The sequence below is a fragment of the Lemur catta genome, chromosome 4 (genome assembly GCF_020740605.2).
Source record: "Lemur catta isolate mLemCat1 chromosome 4, mLemCat1.pri, whole genome shotgun sequence".
Taxonomy (NCBI): domain Eukaryota; kingdom Metazoa; phylum Chordata; class Mammalia; order Primates; family Lemuridae; genus Lemur; species Lemur catta.
The window spans coordinates 19,432,186-19,447,982 of NC_059131.1; the positions used below are offsets into that span (position 1 = coordinate 19,432,186).

The window sequence follows — 15,797 nt, forward strand, 5'->3', positions numbered from 1 at the left end:
ACACCAATACCACACTCTCTTGATTATTATAATTTTACAATAAGTCTTGAAAGCAGGCACTGTCAGTCCTCCAACTTTGCTCTTCTTTTTCAAAGTTGTTTTGGCTATTTTATGTCCTTGTAAGCAGATATTTTTAGTGCAGGCTCTAAACCCCTTAAAGAACTATGAACCAAATGTATTAACCAAGCACTTGACAAACATTCCCAGTCCTTGGCAGTACCTCCCTGTTAGGTAAAAGTTAGGAATTGTCTTTAAAAGTTTCTCAGCTTATTTGGAGGGGAAAGAAATCTATGACATGATTATAAATATTGATGTAAATGTATTGTCTTTATATAATCCATGTCTAAGTTAAATTGTGACAACATCATGGGAAGATCTCGTTCTGCTTCCTCTGTGTCTTACATTTAGAGTCGGTAGAGAAGAGGGAAAGGCTGGGCAGTCCCGAGCGGACTAGATCGGGATAAAACTTTTCCTGGACTAAAATTCTAACCACTGAGCCATGACTGTCCTCTCCCCTGCCCTCTGCCAGGTTTCCATTCCTGCGGTTGCCTTTGTTGCCACCCAGCCTGGGCTGTAGCTTCTCCTTTCTGGTTCAGTGCCTTGACTGTCTTTGCCAGGCACAGCGTACTCTGGGACTTGTGTTTGGGAAAGCACTCTGGCTCTAATCTCAAAGCCCTAGACTTGGTGGCCATCTAAGAGTATATTTTTCCTGCCATGGAAAATACAGTGCTCAGAATGGGGCATATTCAGGCCCTGATGGGCTCTGGCACCCAGACCCCCACCTGGCACATGGCAGCACATGGCTCTCGCAGGACCTAAGGTTTAGCCTCCATCCCCCTGGCCCCCTCTGCAGCAGAGGTATACCTGAGCTGTCAGGCCTGGGCCCTGGGCCCTGGGCCCACCTGGCAGGGTACTTCTATATCCGTGAATCACTCATTTGATCTTTGAAGCCCCCCCCCCCACCCTCCCAGGCAGACTTATCGTCCTTCCTTTGCAGGTGGGAAACTGGCTCTCAGAGACGAGACATAAGTCGCCAAGCTCGTAAGCGCTGGGCAGGCCTGTCTGCTTCCCAGTGCTTCCAGCCCCCGTTCAAGATGGCACATTTCCAGGGAGGTTTCCTGGCAGCTACTTCAGCAGGTTTACGGTGCTGTCACCACTTAGATCTGGGGTAAAATGAGGACCTCGCCACGTTGAAGCAGACGAGGGATGGAGCGCGAGTGGGATTCCATGCTTCTTCGCTCGGTTACGGCTGAATCCCTCCTCTCAGTTATCTGTGAGCAGCCTGGACTTTAAATAAACATCCTTGTGGTCCGCTTTGGGGTTAGAAGATACTTTGCTAAGGAGGTAGGTGACAAAGGGCCTTTCTGCGTGGCTCTGTTTTGGAGTGGTCCTCAGAAGCCCGCAGCCACGTTCCCTCTGCCACGCAGTGCCTGTGAGGATCATCTCCAGTCTCCATGGCAACTGTATGTCGGGAGACATCCGGCTGGGTACTGTGGCTTTGTATCGAGCACAATGAATTTAAATGGGATGCTCGGCAGTGAGGATAATCACTCTGGATTAGAGAGAAGCCTGGAGCTCCTCGTTTCATCATTTTAAATGTTGGCACAATTCTCAGTTTTAGCCCTGTAATTCAAGCCCTAGCCACGCCCACTCCTCTGTCTCTAAACTGCAGTTAGGTCTAATTTCACTTGGGCTTTTCTCCGGGCTTTGAGGAATCGTGGATCCGGGCGCCCCGTGGTCAGGCCAGGGCTCCCCCAAGCTCTGGCTGGGGTGGCATAATGTAACGAAAACCCGGGGACCCTGGGGGCAGATGGACCCTCCTTCAGTCTGGCTGTGGGATTTCCTCTGAGCTTTTATGTTATTGTATATAACATAAAATTTATCATTTTTACTGTTTTTAAGTGTACATTTCAGTAGCATTAAGTACTTTTAGATTATTGTGCAACCATCACCACTGTCCATCTCCAGAACTTTCTCGTCTTCCCCAACTGAAACTCTGTACCTGCTGAACACTAACTCCCTGTCCCCCTCCCCAGCCCCTGGCAACCGCCATTCTACTTTCTGTCACTGAATTTGACTGCTCTAGGTCCCTCATGTGAGTGGAATCGTGCAGTATTTGTCCTTTTGTGACTGGCCTGTTTCACTTAGCATAATGTCTTCAAGGCTCATGCATGTTGTAGCAGGTGTCAGAATTTCCTTCCTTTTTGAGGTTAAATAATATCCCATTGTGTGCATGTACCACATTTTGCTGATCTCGTCATCCGCCAGTGAGTACTTGGCTTGCTTCCACCTTTTGGCTGTGAGTGCAGTGAACACAGGTACACACATACCTGTTCCAGTCCCTGCTTTCCATTACAGTCATTTCGAGGATCAAATAAGATATATATTAAGAACATGGCACATAGTAGGCCATCAGTAAATGATAATTTTTTTCCTAAAAGTGAGTGAAACCCAGGAGCTACTGCCACAGTGGCCTGTTGACTTCAGTGAGAGTGACGTCACTGCTTCTGTATCCCTGGGACTTGCTAGTCTGCCGTGTCTGGGAATTAACACAATTCATTCCAGGGTTTCAAGGAAATGTCTGAACTGTGGAAGTATGCATGATGTCTCAGCATGGAAACCACACACACTTTTACATTTCTCCTACCAGTTGCTATTCATGTGGTCCTAGTTCCAAACTGAAAAACATGTTATGGCTGATATATGCACTTCCTTATCAGTGGTCTATTTTAAGTGCACCCTCTGGGAGACCCTGAAGCTGGGCTGATATCGCCTCAATTCTGTGCTTAGTTACTATTTCAGCAGCATCAGACCTGTTCTCTGTTCTCAGTATTCCAGAGGAGTGTGAGATTTGGAATAAAAATACCTGGATCGCAGCCGTGGCTGGTCTCTCAACAGCTGAGAGGATGACAATGTCTGCCGCACATGGCGGTTGTAAAGATTAGATGGGGAAAGTGCTTTGCTGCACTGATGACCGCTCTTAGAGCACTTCATACCAGAGGCAGAGGGACCAGGTCCTTGGGCCGGTTTGCAGCCTTCTAGGAGATTCTTTCTGGGTCTAGTTTCATGTGAAAACTTCTGTAGGGGAGCACCCCCTTGTTGCCGTGCACCCATCTTTCCCTGTGGGGTCCTCTGCAATGAGCCTTCCCAGGCTCTGGCAGGTGTTTCTGCCACCAGTGCTGCTGCCCGTGCAGCCAGCTCCCTTTGTACTTAGGACTATTTGTGACAGAAGGGAAGAGGGGGCGGGGACCCTTGCACAGCCCCCTGGCCCCCGTGTGACTGGCTGCTCCCTGCAGCTGGCCATGAGGCCTGTTCTTTATTGATGAGGCTGAAGGGAGGAGGGGAAGTGGGCATTTCACACCAAACCACAGACCTTTCTCTCCGTTCTCAGCAGTGAGTGCTGCTACCGGCAGTGTGATGTGCGCCTGGAGTCTGTCCACCTGCGGAGCAGGAGCCAGAGCAGGCTGAAATCGGGGGCTTCCTAAGCAGATGTGTTCACTGTTTCTGAGACACGAAAGGTGCCTTGGTCTTCTCACCTGTGGGGAGTGGGAGCTCAGGTCTCCTGGGGAGGGCCTACATCTTAACCTCTAAGGACAGCTCACGTCTTGACGCCAGTGAGCCCAGGGAGTTTCCATGCCTGGCTCCCATAACGCCATGCCAGCTTGGGCTTCCTCCTGCCTCTTGGCAATTCCTTCCCTGTCTCCTTCCTGCTGTTGTCTTCATCTTGATGTTGCATTACGTTGCTGCTTCTCAGGGTCCTCTCCCAGAGTGTCTCCTCCTCTTCCCCACCCTCTTTCCCTGGGTAATCTGTTACCAGTGACTCCCACTTTGTAGCTACAGCCCAGACACCTGTGCACCTCCCTCCGGGACACCTCGCCTTGGATGCCCCAAGGCCTGACTTAACACATCGACCGCTGGGCTCCCCGTCTCCCACCACAGCCCCATTCTTCTTCCAGGGGATACCTGCTGCAGGGAGTGGCCCCCCATCCACCCAAGCCGAGGAGTACTTGCTCAGGACCAGAGGACTCCTAAGCGATACAGCCAGAACTTGAATCAGGGCCTGCCAGGCTCCAAGGTTCAGGCTTCTCCCACCATTACAGCTGCTTCCAGGCACCGTCAGAACTGAACTGCATTTCAAATAAACTTAAGCATGCAAATGTCACTCTAAGCCCCATCCAAACTTAGCCTGCCCTGGGACCCCTCCCCATTTCATGGCTGTGCTGGACTTCTGCCTAGACCGCTTTGTCAGCCATCCCCAACCCGTGGGTGCCCGACTGCCAGCCTGCTTTCTCTGCCCCCACGCCTGGCTTCCCCCCCATTGCAATGCCACGTTAACTTCAGCCAAGTCCCGTTACTGCCTCGCTTGTTGACACTGCAGGGCATTTCTCATATGGTTTCCCTAGACCTCATCCATAACAGTACTCTTGATTTCCCCAATACCTTCCATCCAAGATTTTGGCCTCATTGCCCATTTCACTGAGAAGTCTGGGACAAAGGGCCTGCACTCTCTCAGCTCCCTGTGTCACCTCTGACTGTCTCCTTTATCCACCCCCTTCTGAATGGAGGGGAAGAAGTGTCCCTCCTAGCCTAAAAGATATGAATGTCAATCCTCAGTTTCCTCATCTGAATAATGGGGATAATGATGGCACCTATTTGGGGGAGAATAAAATAGGCACAGAAAGTGCTCGGTAATGTTAGTTATTAGCAATTTTCATCAACACTTGAATGTCCCTTAATCAGTTCTATCTCAATATGTCTAAAAACTCCCTCCCCCCTAAATTTGATCTTCCCTCTCAGGAAACAGTTTTTTCAGCCACTCAAGTATAACACCCCCATTGTTTATTTTTACCTCCTCATCTGTCATCAAAACTTGTTTCTTCTTCCAGGAATCATGTTTCACACACGTCCCTTCCATCCCAGCCCCCAAATTCAGGTGCGTCAGCCCAGCACTGCCGTCGAGCTTGCACACTGCAGGCAGCATCGTGTTCCTAAGGCCAATTGCACGTTCTTCCTCCGCCCAGAAGCCTGCAGTGGCTGCACGTGGCTAACTGCAGAGGTCAACGAGGGGTCCACCCCTGACAGCCTCCCTTCGTGGGCCTTCGATGTGTCCAGGGATGGGAGTGTGGCCAGAGTCCTCCCTGTAAATGTGCTCCTAAACCCCACATTCCATAAACTCCCTCACTACCGCCACCTCCACACACAGAGTTGACAGACTTTGCCAATCTGGTGGAAACCAGGTTAATCTAGGTCCACATAGTTTGGTCCTAATCTGACCTGCCTCGGCCCAAACCAAACAGGTCTATTCTCCGTGTTCTGGCTGCACCCCTGACTTCACCACACCATTTGCTGCCCTGGAGCATCCTGGCCTGGTCATATCATGCCCACAGCCTTCCTATCCTAACATGACCTCTCCTCCCATTTGAACTTGATGCTCTCCGTCATCATTAGGAATATTATCTCATGCTGCCTTGTAGTCTCGTATTATTTTGAAATCATTTCTATTAAAAATGAACTTTTTTTTGGTCCTGTTTGCCAGTTGGACTCTAAGCACCTTAAGGTGATTATGTTTCTTCTTTTGGAGCATCTGATGTACGTAACAGAGGACATATGGTATGCATGTGATTTCTACCTACAAATTATGCCTATTGTCAGTCATGACAATTTAGTGGGACTCCTACTGTATGCAGGCACCGGGATAGGTGCTCTACATACATCTTCTCACTTAAATATCATAGTAATTCCATGTATTATTATCTCTATTTTACAAATGGAGAAATGGAGCTCAAAGAGATGAAATAACTTGCTCAAGATCTAGTAAGTGATGGAGCTGGGATTGAAACCTAGATTTGCCTGCCTTAAAGTCCGATTCTTGTCACTATACTATTTTGCCACTAAATATAGCATTCATATTTATATAATGGCAGGCAGATTAAGTATGAAGAAATGTTTTTTTCTTAAATATAGTGTGGATCAAATGTTATCTCCTCTGTAGAAAGTTGAAAGAGTGAAGTGTGAGTTTTAGATATGGTAATGCTTAGAGTAAGAGCATTGTAAGGTCAAGAAGCTGGACCGTGCCCTAGATGACGTGTAAACCCAGAAGGCAGGAGTGGAAAGTGAAAGGAAGTTTAAGAGTGCAATTAATTACATATGTGCAATTTAGAGAAAACCTGTCAGCTGCAAGATTAGCGCAACAGGCTGCAGATTCTCAGTCAAGATAAGGCTTGAGGGTTGTATGTAGCCAGAGGGGCGGAGAGCTTGGCCTCAGGGAACTAAGCATGCATCACCTGGATGCTCTAGAAGAGGGTGCTTTCTTAAGAGGCATTTGATAGAAGGTGTTGAGGGAGACTCAGAGAGGATGGAGTGGTGGTCAGCATTCAGCATGCTTGAAGGGAATTATCAGAGAAAGGGTCAGTGATCAGGTATTCTCAGGCCCCTGCGTGAGCTGGCTGAGATGACAGTGAAGCCTAGTGGTCAGCTGTTAAGAGCCTGATCAGGCCAGCGTAGGTGATGAGCTGGTGGCAGCAATGGCTACATAATTTGTAGAGCCCATTGCAAAAGGAAAATGTGGGACTCCTTGTTAAAAAATTATTAAGAATTTCAAGACAGTGACAGCAGAACATTAAAGCAAGCACAGAGCCCTCCTAAGTGCAAGGCCTTGTGCAGCTCCACGCCACATGCCCGTGGAGCTGGCCGTGGCTGGGGGGCTTGGGATTCAGGATGGGAAAGGTGTTTCCTGTGTGCCAGGCACGGTTCCAAGTACCACGGATGCATCATCCCACTTGATGACATGCTTGGGCCTTTTTGGGGGGGTTGTTCGTGTCCCAAGCCATCGTGGTGCTAAGAGCTGGTGCTCCAGAGGGCCAGTAAGTTGCCCTGAACAATAGAGAAACCACTGAGCTGGTTACTATTTTTTCTCTTATTTTATTCTCTATTTTTCTTCTCACTTGGGGAAGGTGTGAGTAAAAGATGGAAGATAATTTTAACATGAAAAGAAAAGGAAGTGGTTCAGCAATTGCAAGAGAAGTAGATCCACCTGGACAAGTGATGGCTTCCCAACAGCATGAAGAGACGCAGAGATGTCTGCACTGCAGTTACCAGTTTATACACACGTCCGAGCACTTGTCATTTGAGTCTCAGTGCAGTGTTGTTCCTTTTTAAAGATTGAGTTACCCTTGATCTGTACACACCCAGGTAGTAGCAGATCCTACTTTCCCGATTCCAGTCCCCTCCTCAAACACACACATCAGGATGAAAATATGCTCTAGGAAGTTTCTCTCCCTTCCTCAGTGAAAAACCCCATGGATTAGCTCTGGCCCAAGTGCATTCTCCACAGCAGAGCACAAAGTTTGTGCCTTGACCAATTGGTTCTTGGCCTTGGAGCGAGAAAGGCAAGTCTTGTGGCAGAGGGGAGGGTGACCATTGCTGTCGGAAGCTCAGCAAAATATGACTGGAGTTGCAGTCCTGTAGATGCCAGGAGAGTGACTCTTCAAAGGTCTTTGTCCTGATTAAGCTAGGAGGGACCAGTACATTATTCTCTCTGGCTCTGTAATGTCAGCAAATATAAATCATAGCTAAATAGGCACAAGGATCTGAAATATCTTTCTAAGTTGTTGGGCAGGTCTCTGGTCAGTATGGAGACCTCCATGTGCCCCATGTTGGTCTGATGAACTTCTGAAGCATAAAGATGGCATTTATAAAAGGCTTAGGTTGAGTTCGAATATAGATTCCTGCTCTTAGCCAAGTGTATGCCTGGAAACTGTGTCATAAAATTGGATTACCATTAAGTATATTGGGTTTTCTTGGGGAACTAATGGGGATGGCATTACTGGGCATCAGATAAATCCAGATTTACCCAGCATATGTTAAAATATAAAAAAAATAATGGTGACACTTTGAAATAGTAAGATTATGTTTAGTATCTTGCCAAATGTGTATAATGATACTGTGTCTATTGGTTACACCAATGGCCCTGATGTCCCTGTTAATTTAGTAGTGATGTGAAGTCCTACATTCAGGATAAAAAAAAAAGCCCGAATACATGATAGAGAATGCTTAGCTAGACATACATAAAAAATATGCTTATATATATATAACTTAAGGGCTCAAGTTGATAAATGAATGGGCAATTTTAATGAGCCACCAGACTTGAGGAGGCCCTAGTGAGACCAGCTGTTCCACGGTCAGGTCTGGTACAGTTGGAGATGAGCGTGTTCCACGAAGCTGCGATTCTACTTCTTGGCAATGGACACCCTGAATGTGGGCTCCGTTCACATGTGCGTGAGTGAGAATGCTCGCGCGCCGTGGGAAGCAGTAAATGGGTGTGAGCTCCGAAATGAATACATGCATGAAGGAATATTCATACAATGAATCAATTAAAATGAATGAAATAAATCTACAAAAATAAATTTTAAAGATAAAAGTCGAGTTTCAAAAAAACAAGTTGCAAAAGAATATAGACAGCATGATAGATACCATTTGTATACAGTTTTTTTAAATTTACAAAACAAACATAGAAAAGCATAAAAACACAGAAGGGAGGAATTTATACCATCTACAGGGAAGAGAGGATGGGAATAGGGTGGAGGGCTTTAGTTGTATCAGAAATATTTTATTTCTTTTTTTAAAAGCATCTGAAGTAAATATGGCGCAAATGTTAATATCTGTTAAATTTGAGTAGTGGGTACATGGGTATGTATTTTATTATTTTCTATACTTCTGCTCTGTCTTTGAAATATTTCTTAACTTTAAAATAAAGTATTTTAAACACATTAATCATGGCTAACTAAATTTTAAATACTATAGTATTAGCTTCCTCCAAATTTATTTTTTAAATGTGTATTATAAAAGTACTATAACCTCAGTGCTTTGGGAGGCTGAGGCAGAAGGATCACTTGAGGCCAGGAGTTCAAGACCAGCCTGAGCAACATAGCGAGGCCCTATCTGTACAAAAAAGAAAAAACTAGCTTGGCATGGTGGTGTGTGCCTGTATTATAGTCCCAACTACTCGGGAGGCTGAAGATCACTTGAACCTAGGAGTTTGAGGTTGCAGAGAGCTGTGATCATGCCACTGCACCCCAGCCTGGGTGGACAGAGTGGGACCGTGTCTCTAAAAAAAGAGAAAAAAGTAATATATTCTATTAAATCAGTTTTGGAAAAATAGAAAAAAAATAGATTACTTAGAATCTCATCATTCAAAAACAGCCATTATTGATGTTTTGATCTGTTTCCTTCCATTTTTTTTTCATTGTGTGTGGGTATGTATGTTTAAACATAGTTCTGAGCATCCTGAATCCTGCCTTGTTCGTTCGTTACAGTATAACCCTTTTCCACGTTATGCCTTGGCTTCCATGAACGTCATTTTTACTGACTTCCATTAAAAGTCTCCCACAGCGTACTTAACCAGCACCATTTTTGCATAAAAAGTCATGAACGTGCAACAGTCGCATATTCTTAAACATAATCCTTAAATGAGATTTCTATAAGGCTGTAGAAATGACGCTAACAAGATCTGTCACATCTGTGGGATCGCATTCCTGTGAGGACTGAGTTTGTCAGCGTCATCCCGTGGGTGGGACCTGTGCATATGAGAAAAGCCAGCTCAGTGTGTGTCTTGCCTGAGAGCAAACAGGTGCTGAGCATCCCATGTCTGCTGTGGGCTCAGGAGCCTACAGCTGGGGCAGAGTTTCCTGACGCTGTGACACTCTTGTTTTCAGGCCTGGGGTGACAACAGTAATAATTATTCCGGATCCTTTTATGCCCTTCCCAGCTTACCGATGCTCTCACATCCAGTGCCACCTGACCCTCTCGGGGGCACATGGCTGCTCCTGGATTACAGCCCATAGGTGGGAAAGTCTAAACTACCACCGGATGCTCAGACTCCTTCCAGAACTCTTTTCAGTTCCCATCCTTAGACCCAGGCAAGACTAGCCTCTGCCCTGGGCTCTGGACTCCAGGAGACCCTCCTTCGGCCCTCCAACAACTTGTACCCCTGCCCCATGGGTCCCGGGGCCGTGTCTGCCCAGAGCCCACTCGCCCAGTCCTAGACCACACTCTGGGTCCCTGGGATTCCCTGACAGATGGCCCTGAGCGTGTTTCCAGGGCCTACACAAATCTGCAACTGTCCTCCTGGAGGACAGACCACCAGTAGGTGCACACTGGGCCCATGGGCAGCATTTTGCAGGAGGTAGACAGAGCTTAGACCTATGGGCTGCAGGATGAATTCAGGGTGGGGGGTGTGGGCTGGGAGCAGGCACAGAGGCTAAGGCCGACTTTGCCTGCAGTGTAGCTCACAGTTGCAAGGACCCTGAGAATTCTGAATTTAAGCCTGGCCCCTTTTGGTCATTATGAAGATATATTCGACAGAGTAGAAGGATAGAACATATTCTGTGTAACAGTTTGTTAGCTTGAACTATAACTTTTAAATATTTAGAGGTTCAGCACTTGGACCTCCTTTTCTACTCTTGCCCTGGGACCTGCAGGTATTAAGAGTGGTCCTGGGGGCCGGGCATGGTGGCTCACACCTGTAATCCTAGCACTCTGGGAGGCCCAGGAGGGTGGATCGTTTGATCTCAGGAGTTCTAGACCAGCCTCAGCAAGAGTGAGACCCCATCTCTACTAAAAATAGAAAGAAATTAGCCAGGCAACTAAAAATAGAAAAAAAAAAATTAACCGGGCATGGTGATGCATGCTTGTTTTCCCAGCTACTCAGGAGGCAGAGGCAGGAGGATCGCTTGAGCCCAGGAGTTTGAGGTTGCTGTGAGCTAGGCTGATGGCACGGCACTGTAGCCTGGGCAACAGAGCAAGACTCTGTCTCAAAAAAAAAAAGAATGGTCCTGGCTCTTTTATCACACTGTGCTGTTTCCAGGTTCCTGTTTTCTATCCAAGGCGGCAGATGTACTGTGGGGGTGTAAAGCAATCTAGAACCACAGAAAAATAAAACAACTGAGTGTGTAAAACCTCAGTATGTCAGACACCCCCGTATGCACGTGTAAAAGCAAGAAATGCATTTCAGGACAAAATAGAGTACAACCACCTGCTGTGAGGGTGAATCAGCCTGGCGCTATCCAGCAAGGCCAGAAATAGAAGGCTGCTAGTAAAGCTACAATCTGCTCTGCGTTTCCCCTTCTCTCCGACTCTCTGCTGCCCCCGTCCTATCTCCTACGTGCAACCACAGACCACCCTCTGTTGGTCGCTTTAAGCTATGCAAGAAATCAGACCACTAAGTTCCATAGGACAACATAGGCAATATTGTCACTGGCCCTGCCAGTGAAAAATCAAGGTTGGAAAATTTTTCACTTTAATTGCTATTGGGCCACTGAACCAATTTTTTTTTTGCAGCCCCTTATTCCCCAGCAATATTTCTGATTTGTGACCAAGGACTTAATTGAATAGAGAAGCATGAAATCATTACAGTGTCATTGTGTTCTTTTTCTCCCATACAGAAAACAGAGATAAACAGCAAAGTTCTGAAAACCCACGTTAGGACACTTTACCAAATCCATTCCATAAATGACGTCTTACTTGACTTTCACAGCTGTCCAACGAGGAAGCTGCCCCACCTGTATAGGTAAAGAATCTGCGCCTCAGCGAAGATCAGTGACCCGGCTGAGATTATCCAGCTAGGAGGCAGCAGGGCAGGGACTCAAACCCAGAGCTGTGATTCCAAACCACTGTAAGGATTCAGATAGGAGGACAGGACTTTTTCAACTATTTTTAATCAGAAAGAAGAGTCGCCTTATATTAGAGTCCTCACAAAGACTCATATTATGGGACTCTCTCACTGATGTAAATTTTAATGACAAAGTTTTGTTTGGGAACAACACATTAGCCTGAAATAGCCTTTGGTCAATGCCAGTTTTGGAAGTTCATGGAAGTCACCTGGCCAAATTGGTTTTTAAAAAGTTGGTGGGAGGCAATCTTTAATACAGACTGAATAATCTTTCCTGGGGATACACTTTGTGATTATGAGTGAAGTCTTTTAAAGATTTCTTTTTAAAGAGGTATTTTGCAAAGATTGTGAATAGGGTGAATTTTCACTACATACATACAGCTAAAAAGTACTCTGTCTCAAGATAGCTGAGAAAAACTGAAGACAAAGACCCTGATATTGAAGATGGATGTGAAAAGTTTGAATAAAATCGCCTCATGAAATTTGAGAAAATAAAACAAACAATACATCCAAATTGACATTTTACACTTTATGGTTTAAGTATATGTGTGTAACTAAATTAGTAAATATTATAGACATTTGATTATGTCATCTATATTATTATATTATACGAGATTATATTATATATTATGTTACAGTACATTATATATAGACATTTTAATATGTCATCTATATATTTGAATTGGCTAGAATTTGTTTAGGGAGAGAATCTCCTCATTGGGAAAATCGGGGTTGGCCTTAGGCTTGGCGACACACTAAGTAGGTTTTCCAAAGTGCCACGCTGAACCCCAAGCTGAGGAAGAAGCAGGTTTGTGGACTCAGAGTAAAGATGAAGGTCACCTGTCACCCAGAGTAAAGATGAAGGTCACCTGTTGGCTCCCACACCTCTGGACAGCTCCTGAAAGTTTCTCAAACATTGCTGCAGCCTCTTGTGAGGCCGGGTCTGTGGTTGTCCTGAATGTACCCCTGGGGACCGTGTGTCACCATGTCAGTGACTTGGGTGCAGGCAGAGCTGTGATGAGACTGCCTTTTCCCCTCTCCCTCAGGCAGCACTTGTTGGAGGCACCACCATGATCATCGGCCACGTCCTACCCGACAAGGACACCTCCCTCGTGGATGCCTATGAGAAGTGCCGGGGGCTGGCTGACCCCAAAGTCTGCTGTGACTACGCCCTCCATGTGGGGATCACCTGGTGGGCACCCAAGGTAACAGTGCAAGGCGGCACCGTGGCAGCAGGGCTGTTTGGTCTAAGCCAGCTGGGGTGTGGTGCCCTCCTGCCTGTGTGGGGGACACCTCCCACCAACACTGTGCCCTCCCCCAGTGCCAAAATTAAAAACGCTTGGGATTCCATAAGGGGCGTGGATGGGCTGTCTTTCCTAACTTAAGGAGCCTGTTTTAGAGCAAGCACATAGAGCCCTGCCCTGCAACAAACAGTCCAAGGCCAGAGGCCAGGCCTTGCTCTCACGACAAGGTGCTTAGCATCTCCTGATATTTACATGAGATGTCACCTCATGGCAGTGCTGCTGGGCAGTGGGCTGAGCAAGGCTCTGGTGCAGAGGGACTGTCATATTCATACTGAGAGTCTACAGCACTGAGCCGAGCTCTCCAAATTGAGGGCTTCGTCCTTGTTCAGCACCACCTGGTATGAACGGACCCAGGGGCACCCCCTCCCTACTGAGGCCCAGCTCCTGCTCTGAGGAGCCCTGAGGCTGTCCTGGTCCACAGCTGAGTCTGCTCCACGGAGCCCTTCCTCAGTCCAGCCTCTGCACCTTCTTTGTGTCTGTTCCCCTGGCCTCTGCCTTTCCACCCAGGCCCCAGGGTCTGAATCTAGTCTCCTGTCCCCGGAATCCGGCTTCCTTGCTCTTCCTGAAAACAGATATACAGGCATTTGGGTTTTGCTTTGTTTCTGGAGTTTTACTGCTTATACCCCAGGGAAGCAGCCTAGATAGTCATTCTGCCATCAATTATTTATTAAGTTCCATGTGCAAGTACATTGGTGGGTGCCCCGGAATCATAAAAGTAACAAGCATCAGGAAGTTGTACAAAGTTCTTCAGTCACAGACCCTGGTCTAAGGGCCTGACTTCCTTCCAAGATGGCCATTTAACTCCTCACTGTACTGCTGCCCCCGGGTTTTAGCCTTGAGCTGGGGGCTCACCCAGTCTCTTGCATTTTCCCTGAATGGTGCTTACGGAAGGCCTTGGGGGCTCCCTGATCCCCGCAGCATGAAGGCCCCCCTTCCTGGTACCGGGCCAGAGGTGCAGATCGCACGGAATGTCAGATGGGGGGGTCTCCATTTTGAACACCCTCCTGGGTGCGTGGCCCCTTCTCTGAGCCCCTCTCCATTCCCTTGCCCTGGAGTTGGCTTGGAACAGAGGGTCACTCAGGTTCCCAGCAACGCCGAGGCCAGGCCAGCCATCCCTCAGTTCCCAGAGGTTGTGGGGACTCTCATGTGTCTAGAATTTTAAATTATTTTTTATAATAATCAAATAAATTTTTCTAATTACAGATGTTTAAAATAGGAAAGAAAGGAAGCACATAATCCAATAACCCAACACAATCCCCACTGTTAGTGTAACTTATTCTTCCCGGTCGCTTTTCGTGCTTGCTTTCACAGAGGCACTTGTTTGCTGAAGTGTGAGCATTTTCTATTTTGCTGCGTGGTCTTCGTGGCCGTCAGTGTAATGGCCACCGAATGCTCCATCAAGTAGATGAACCTGGTGTTATTTTCCCATTGTCAGACCAATGCTGCTTCCATTTTTTTCCCCCAGTATAACTCATGTTGGGATGAATATCCTTATTCCCATAGCTTTGTTCGTGCTTTGCTTTGTTCCTAAATTCAATTTTTCAGCTTCTCTGGACTTTTAGCATTAGTGTGCCTTCTCTGTGACGCTGCTCGCATTATGGTTTCTGGGGGAGCAGGCCACAGGAGACAGCATCATTAATCCTGTGTTCATCATTAAGGCTGGTTGGAAGGCAGAAACGCAGGCCAAGCCTATGTGATAGGAGAAACGTGCCTATAACATAACAGTATGGTTCCTATAATGGTGTCATGCTTGACAATTTTCAAAGGACTTCTGCATCCCTTGCTCAGGTGACCTCACAGCAGCCTGTGGGGTGGGAGGAGAGAGAGAGAGGTTGTGGGTGGCCATACGGTGACTCAACCAACGGAGCTGGGGCGGGCCCCTCATCTCCTGCATGCAGGGCCAGCTCCTGCCAGTCGGTTCCCTGAGTGTCCGTGCTCACATGGCATCGCCTTTGCATTTGTTCCCCAGGTGAAAGCTGAAATGGAGACGCTGGTGAGGGAGAAGGGTGTCAACTCGTTCCAGATGTTCATGACCTACAAGGACTTGTACATGCTTCGAGACAGTGAGCTGTACCAAGTGTTTCACGCTTGCAAGGACATTGGGGCGATTGCCCGCGTCCATGCTGAAAACGGGGAGCTGGTGGCCGAGGCAAGTGTGCCATAGAGAATGTCAGATGGGGGGGCAACGATGGAGCCAGTTCTCAGGGGAATTCCTGACCCCTCACTGATCCTACAGGGTTCAGATAAAACAAGTTGTAGACAAAGTGTAAGATATGAATGCCCCAGATGACAAATCTTCCTCAGAAAATCCAAACTTTTCTACTGTCTGTAAAAAAAAAAAAAAAAAAAAAAAACACCTCTTTATGGTTCAAAAAGATTTCTAAGTCTTAGGTGATAATGTCTTAGTTCTAGTGCTATGATATTTAAATTCCATTATAGCAGAGAATTTGGAGCACTTCTTAGACATATTTTTAATGACATTTGACACACAGAATAAATAAGAATCAGCTTTCCACTTTGCTTTCCCTCTGCAGGGGGGCTGAGGTATTATGGAAATCTGTTCACTGGACCAAGAAAGACGAGCCTCTGTGTACTCCTGAGTCTTGGGGTAACAGCTGCCCCAGGAGTTGCTGGAACCTAGAGACTTGTCTAGATTTCCAGTGAGGAAATTCTGACTTTCAAACCAATCGAGAGTGCTTGCCTTTGGTGCCCCAGGCCCACTGGCCAGTCACTGAGCTGTATTTTTAAGAGAAAAAGATACGTCCAGTCATTTCGAAGTGAGAATCAGGACAGCCCTGCTGCACAGGCCTGTGCGTGCCCTCCCC

General features: G+C 47.0%; 1 protein-coding gene across 1 annotated transcript in view; it reads left to right on the forward strand.

Annotated features, from left to right (window-relative positions):
- Window positions 1-15,797, forward strand: part of DPYSL5 (dihydropyrimidinase like 5) — an 82,659-nt gene that overhangs the window by 47,261 nt on the left and 19,601 nt on the right. Inside the window, exons 3-4 of the mRNA XM_045549220.1 lie at window positions 12,715-12,873; window positions 14,942-15,121. Coding sequence (XP_045405176.1) covers window positions 12,715-12,873; window positions 14,942-15,121 — 339 coding nt within the window. The remainder of the gene's footprint in view (window positions 1-12,714; window positions 12,874-14,941; window positions 15,122-15,797) is intronic.